At 35.8% G+C, this 7,725-nt stretch overlaps 1 protein-coding gene across 1 annotated transcript; it reads right to left on the bottom strand.

Annotated features, from left to right (window-relative positions):
- Nucleotides 1-2,028: 2,028 nt before the first annotated feature.
- Nucleotides 2,029-7,380, bottom strand: LOC145597247 (5-methyltetrahydropteroyltriglutamate--homocysteine methyltransferase-like). The gene is made up of 12 exons (XM_081653395.1): nucleotides 7,222-7,380; nucleotides 5,742-6,092; nucleotides 5,549-5,636; nucleotides 4,903-5,030; nucleotides 4,426-4,817; nucleotides 4,178-4,341; nucleotides 3,937-4,017; nucleotides 3,667-3,833; nucleotides 3,463-3,568; nucleotides 3,123-3,373; nucleotides 2,810-3,011; nucleotides 2,029-2,700 (listed from the first exon to the last, which is right to left on the bottom strand). Exons 1-12 carry the CDS (start codon nucleotides 7,242-7,244, stop codon nucleotides 2,332-2,334), a joined length of 2,322 nt encoding a protein of 773 aa, XP_081509521.1. The 5' UTR covers nucleotides 7,245-7,380; the 3' UTR covers nucleotides 2,029-2,331.
- Between the last annotated feature and the right edge of the window lie 345 nt (nucleotides 7,381-7,725).

A 7,725-nucleotide genomic window follows, 5' to 3' on the forward strand; every position in this document is an offset into this window, starting at 1 on the left:
GATCAAACCCCGCTTAAAAAACTCTCGAGTTCGGGCACACCAAAAATATCCATTTTTTTAGATAATTTGTTGCTTTGCCTACAAATAGATTATGACATTATAATTTCTATATATTTGATTTGTATGCTTTATCAAGTTTTATTTGTTGGATATAATCAATTTTCTTAAAAAAAATTAGAATTATCGTGCATGGCACGGGCCTTAAGCTAATAATCTCTTATGATTATGCTCAACTAACTTGAATTGGTAGTCTTATCTTCAACACTCCCCTATAAAAAAAATAAAGAGATTCATCAAACACCCAACCTCTTGTGGGAAAGACGGTAATTTAACCATCTAAGCAAATTAGCAATTATGTTATATATATGAAAGTAAATGTATGTAATTGCAATCCCGATTAAAATATTTGCTTACCACATTTAACTATTTGTGTTACTAAAAAATTGCAAATTAAAGTGTTCGATGTATTTGGGGGTTTCACGTTTATAAAGTCACTAGATTAGCCCCGTGCGATGCACGACATAAAATATTTCTTTAAAATAAATAGATTTAATATGTACCTCATATGAGAAAAAAAAAAAAAATTATAGAAGCATAACCATTAATTACAATAGTATTTAGATCTAAATAATTTTGAAGATAGTAAAAATTTAAGCAAATTATACAATACAAAATACTCTTTAACCGGGAGTCATTATATTTGAAAGCCATATAGTTTTTCATAAATCCATAATGGAGCAAATATTTAAAAACAGCCGGAAAAGGAAAGTAGAGCAAGTATTTTTTTTTTTTTTGACACAAAGTAGAGCAAGTATTTAAAAACGGAGGGAGTAATTATTTTCCTATCGAATTTTTTTTTTTTTTTTGAGGAGCCATAAGATCAAATTCTAGAACTCATTGTTTCTTAAATGTAGGAGTTTCTTTTTTTTAAGAAGAGGGCAATTTAGGAATTTAGTAAATTTGGTATGCAAGATTGCAAAAATAAAAAAGGACCTCATTGGCTTCTTATGGTTTTTATTAGACGATTTTTCCTCCCAATTTGAGGTTGGTGTTCAAGATTGATTACCTTCAAGTAAAGGAAAACCTATCTTGCTTGCCTATTAATGAATTAGTGGCAAATGAAAATTGTCAAGATGGTTAAAAAGATGAGGAAGAGCGAGGGAGTTCTAGTGAAATTAGAGGGTCTGCCAAGGGAGTGACTAAGGAGATGGTAGGTTGATGAAAAATGAATTATTCTATGTCTAAAAAAATGAAAAATATAATTCAAGAAAAAACAAAATTAAAGCTAAACATTCAGCTTCCATGGAGAATGTCAGGTGGAAGACAAAATATGAACTGAATTTTTATTTTATTTTATTTTATAAATTTGCATTGGAAATGACAGAAAATTTGAAATTCAAAGGTTAGGTTAAATATGAAATTTATATGAAACTCAAATAAAATTTCAAATATAGTGGATTTAAGGACCCATTTCACCCACCAATTAAAGAATGTCACGTCACATTGTATGTGTAGCCTTTTCCGCTCACATATCCGTGTTATTTTGGTCATCTTTTGTGAAACTTGAAATTTCAATAGCATATTTAGTGTACCATTTGAAACATACATAGTACCATTAAAATAAGGACAAGATTGATGATGACGTTGGATATGCCTTTTTTTTTTTGGGGTGTTTAAAAGCTGCAAGGGCAATTGATGAAAATCGATATAAAAATTCCCTAATACTGAGAGGAGAGCTCTAACCAATTGAACTATCCCTCACTCTCGAATATGTCATATGATGAATAATGTTATGGTATTGACGAGTCATATGAATCATGGACATCATGGAAAATACTAGTCAGGATTAGCCACTTTCTCCTATCTTGAATTCTTGATGGCATCTTTGCCTTAGGAGTATTTTTACAGATTACCAACAAAATTTGTCAATCTAATATTGGCAAGATAAGGGTTCTGCTGTTTGGCTCTGTTATCTGCATCGAATCATATTGTTCGTGAAAAAAATTCAAGCAAAGTAATAAAAAGACGTTTGTAGGAAGAAAAAGGCATTTCTTTTGATTTCATAATAGAGGTACACTGAGTAGTCCTCAATCCTCATTGAAACAACCGAAGGACAGAACTCTCAAAGGATGAAGAAAGAAAATTTTTAATAACAAAACTAAACATTCCAAAAACAGGCAACAATCTAAACAAGGCTTCCTCAAAGGAGCCACATACTAAAACTCACAAGCTAATCTAATTCGATTATTGGGAAATTGAAAGCCAATATTATCATGTAAGAATCCACCAAAGCTTTTTTGTATGTTCTCACCACCTTCAGGAAACCCCCCTTTACTTGGCGCTGGCTAGTTCTTGGCGCAATTGCTTGGCAGCGGCAACCATGTTGGAAAGAGCTGGGTTAACCTCACCGTACTTACGGGTCTTGAGACCACAGTCAGGGTTCACCCACAAGACGTTGGACTCCAAAACTGCAAGCATTTTCCTGATGCGGTCAGCAATTTCCTCAGTTGGTGGGATCCTGGGAGAGTGGATGTCGTAGACACCGGGACCAATTCCAGCACCGTACTTAACACCTTCACGGAAAACTGAGAGGAGCTTCTCATCAGAGCGAGAGTTCTCAATGGTGATGACATCAGCATCCATGTCGATGATGGAGTGAATGATATCATTGAAGTTGGAGTAGCACATGTGGGTGTGGATCTGCAAAAGGAAGCCAATAATAGAGATGAGAATTGAAATTCATTTTTATAGCATAAGAACTTCCTGGTACAAAATTCAGCAACACGAGTCACAATGTAGCAAAAGTTACCTGGGTAGTGTCTTGGACTCCAACATTGGTGATACGGAAGGAGTGGACTGCCCACTTCAAGTAGAAACCGTGCTCAGACTTCCTGAGTGGCAAACCTTCTCTCAAAGCAGCCTCGTCAATTTGGATAACATTGATACCAGCCTTCTCAAGATCCTCAACCTCATCCTTGATGGCCAAAGCAATTTGGTAGCAAGTCTCGTGCCTGAATACACAATAACACAAATAAATATATGAGAAATTGAGCCACAATCCAAACCATCTATTTGGAGCAGAGTTTTATTAGAATCCCAGTTTTTGAGGAAAGAGACCATACCTAGGTTGGTCATTACGGACAAAAGACCAGTTGAGGATGGTCACAGGCCCTGTAAGCATACCCTTCATTGGGCGGGAAGTCATGCTCTGAGCAGTGGATGACCAGAAAACAGTCATTGGCTTGGGGCGGCTGACATCACCATAGATAATTGGTGGCTTCACACATCGAGATCCATATGATTGTACCCATCCGTTAACGGTGAAGGCAAAACCAGACAATTGCTCTCCAAAGTACTCAACCATATCGTTCCTCTACAAAACCAAAAATGCACATGCAGTCAGAAGATAAAAACCTAGCATACAAACTTTTCTATGGATTAACAATTATGCATAAAACTCACCTCAGGCTCTCCGTGAACAAGGACATCAATGTCAAGTTCTTCTTGGAGCTTGACAACCTTGCTGATCTCCTCCTTGATAGCCTTGACATACTCTTCCTCGGAAATCCTATAAAAAGTAATCAAACAGCACAAGTGTTGGACATGATTCAATGAATGAATAAGAAGTGAGTTGAAGTTGGCTTCAAATTGCTTCAGATGACTCACTTGTTGGCCTTGAACTCACGACGCACCCTCCTGAGCTCCACGGTCTGTGGGAAAGATCCAATGGTGGTGGTGGGGAGAACAGGGAGGTTAAGCTTCTTCTGCTGAGCATCAAGTCTAGAGCTAACATTTGTAGCACGGCGATGGTCTGATCCCTTTAATCCAGCAGCCTAATTTGCATCAAACAGCACAAATCAATAATTTGAAAATTATCCACAAACAACATAAGTGTATAACACCAACAGTATGACAGATGCTGGAGAACTGGCTTACAAGCTTTTGGACATTTTCATTGTTCACTCTTGGGGAGGACTTCCTTGATGCAAGAGCAGCAGCATTGGCAGAGAAGAAGGCCTGAAAAAAAAGTTATAAAAGTTTTAGGGATCAAATATGAAATTCACAACCAAAGGAATTCTCACAAAACTATATCCAAATTTAGTATTGATTTAACAAAAAAAAAAGGGAGAAAAAAACTTATTCTGGCAAGCAAAAGTGTAGTAGCATAGAGTTTTACCTCATCCTTCTGACCAGACAATGCCTTGGCCAAAGCGTTAACTTCAACAACCTTCTGTGCAGCAAATGCAAGCCATGACTTGATTTCATCATCAAGCTTAGTCTCGTTAACAAGATCAACAGCAGTGTGAAGAAGTGAGCAGGAAGTGGAGACCACAAGCTTGTCTGCAAGCAAAGAACAACTAAGTTAGCCACACGTCTTTATTAGGCAACATTTTTTTTTTTTGATTTCCAAGTTAAGTCACCAACCCTTTCCAACAATGCTCTCAAGGCCCTGCAACAAAGCGAGGGAAGCGGCAAGATCGTTGGCCCAGATGTTCCTTCCATCCACCACTCCGGCAAATAGGTGCTTGCCTGAGGGGAATCCAGCCTTAATCAAATCCAAGGTGTTGGTTCCACGAACCAAATCAAACCCAAATCCGGTGACACCCTTCAAAGAAACAAGGGTCTTGTATGCCTCAGGGGTAAGATCAGCAAAGTAAGTCTCAACAACAACATTCAAGCCAGACAAAGTAGATTCTAGTTCAGCGTAAGCCTCAGTGAAGGCTTGCAATTGGTGAGATTCAAGATCCTTCACCAACACAGGCTCATCAAATTGAATCCAAGAAGCACCAGCTGCCTTTAGTTCAGAAATAACTTCCCTGTAAACAGAACATAAATATCAGAAACTAGTTATCAAGTAATACAAAAAAACTAAATAGAATTATAGAAGATGTTGATACTCACTTGTAGACGGCTAGGATCTTGGGAAGAAGAGAAAGCAGAGGGAATGATTTCTCAACACCCTTAGCAGGCTTGGACAACAACAAGTATGAGACTGGTCCAACAAGAATTGGGACAGTGTCTACTCCAAGCTGTAGGAAAGACGATAAGATAAGTAACTTCAATAGTCAACAAGGGCCCAAAAAAATGAACTAACATTATAAAGACTACTTAAGAACAGAAGAAGCATGACAATCAAGAACCTCCAGGGACAAGAGTTTTAGTTTTTGATAGACCAGAAGATAACAATATTCTAAGGTGAATAAGTGACTAGAAATCCTCAACGGAAACCTTAAACCTATAGCAATTGTAACCTATTTGTGAAATTTAGTTTGATATCAAGACCTTCATTATTAACACCAAATTTCAGATGATTTCACTCTAATTAAGTTCTTCACAGATAATCCTAGAGCATGTTCTATTATTATTATTCCATAAAAAACATATCCATCCCCTTGAATTAACCAATGACTTTTCAAAATCAATAAGTAGCAGTTAATTAGATTAATCCGGTTATCAACCAACACTGCTTGCATACTGTGCATTTTACAGTTCACCCTAGCTTAATATAGTATTAATAAGAATAAAATATAAGTGAGCGAGCACATACAGCCTTGGCCTCCTTGTATTCTTCGACAGCCTTGTGGGAAGAGTAAGAGAAGTTTACTTCTGGGCCCAACTCGGGGACAATGTAATGGCTGCAACAAGCAACACAACACATATGAGCTCAAAGAAGATTTTCAACACAGGGCAAGGTAAAACTTGCTTAATTAAATTAAGCAAAGAAGCCCATCATCACTTACTAGTTGGTGTCGAACCACTTGGTCATCTCCATAGCAGGGACAGAGGCATTACCTCTGGCCATGGAGAAGTAAACATCAAATCCAATCTCACCACCGCTCCACCCATACCTTGGGGGAACAGCACCAAGCATGGCGGTGGTGTCAAGGACCTGGTCATAGTAAGCAAAGGTGTTGCTGGGAATGTACTTAATACCAACATCAGACATCTGCTTCCAGATGGATGCCCTAAGATCAGCAGACACCTTTTTCAAATCCTCGGCGCTGCTCTTGCCATCCCAGAAAGACTCAAGAGCGAACTTGAGCTCTCTCTTAGGTCCCATACGGGGGTATCCAACGATGTGAGATGCCATGCTGCAAAAGTCAATAAAACAATACAAATGAGATTTAGCGCCATTTTCCACAACTGTCAAATCATATGGTAATCAAACTACGATTATTGTATACTTCAAAAATTAATTTCAAGAAACAGGTCATATCCGTATTACTCTAATGTCATTCGACATCCTAAGATAAATGATCAGCTAAATATTTTATGTACACCTATACATTTCGAGATTTTCGACTTCAAGTCGTTTTCAGACAATTACTACACTAGCATAAATGACACCTAAATAATGAAACAAAAATTTTAAATCATTTTTACTTCAATTCGATTTTCCACTATCTCATTTTCCTCAGATTCATACTTTAAAAAGTCTTACAAGTCAGAAAAGTCCTGAAAGAATGTTACAAATGCATTTTTTCAGAAACTCTTATTAAATGTTTATATCTGACAACTTTTTAGCGAATAAATGAATAAATGTGCACTACAGTATTAACTATAACCTCAACTTTCCAGCTGAAAAAGGTCGCAAGTTCGAACCTAACGACAACATATTTTATGATTGATCTACCTTAAACTAATATTTTCAATCATTATAACATACTCTTAATAAGCAGATTTGAATATTCGAATTAATCAAACAAAATTTAGATATATAAACTATCATTTCCTAAAATGTAAATCAAATACCTAATTAAATCAGCTAAATTCAGCACAAAAATTAATCATACCACAATGAATTAAGGTGGATCATCAAAGTATAATCACATTGCACAATGACAACAGATCTATAATTCAATCAAAATCAAATAGATCTAGTTTCCTATGATCCGACATTAATTAATCAATAATTTTTTATCATCAGATCTACATTTTATAATTAAAAAAAATCAGATCCCAAAGAATAAAGATAAATCTGAAGAAACCGACACCTCAAAAAGCAGATCTAAATCAAATTAACAAATCAAAAAGCATGAATGAACACACTCACATGAATTTTTATTTTGATTAACAAAAATGACGAAGAATTTAAAAGAAATGAATTGGTTATCAAATAAATAACAAAAAATCAAAATGATAATAATAGCAAATTTAATCATTCAAAACAACGAATGGTTGAGAATGAAAATCGGAGAAAAAAGAGGAGAGAGAAAGTACCTTGAGGAGGAACCTGGAGCCATAGATGAGTCCTTAGAGAAATCGGTTCCTACCGCCAAGAATAGAGAGAGAAAATAGAGAGAGAAAGTAGAGAGTAGAGTAAGATGTAGTAGGCGAGCAATTTAGTAGGAAGTCGTTTGGGTATTTATAGACCGAGTGGAGGAGAGGGTACTGAGATCTCTGGGGTTGGTGAGTGTGTTTTTATTTTTATTTTTCATTCTTTTTTATTCTTTTTTATTTCACTGCTCATCTGTATTTTGTACCTCATTTTCATATTATTTGTAATTTTGAATTCGTGAGAGCGTAAAATATTACTCCGTAGTAAAAGAAAAATAAAAGTGCAAGTGACAAGAAGAAAATAGAGATAAACAACAACTTTAAATCAAATAAAACATTTATTGCAAATAATGTGTAGTATAGAATATGTATGGTTGACATAAAATTACAATACTACATATAATTTTTTTTAATTGTAACTTTAAAATATTTATATCTTTCAAATAA

This window comes from Chenopodium album, chromosome 2 (assembly GCF_948465745.1).
Source record: "Chenopodium album chromosome 2, dcCheAlbu1.1, whole genome shotgun sequence".
NCBI classification, from domain to species: domain Eukaryota; kingdom Viridiplantae; phylum Streptophyta; class Magnoliopsida; order Caryophyllales; family Amaranthaceae; genus Chenopodium; species Chenopodium album.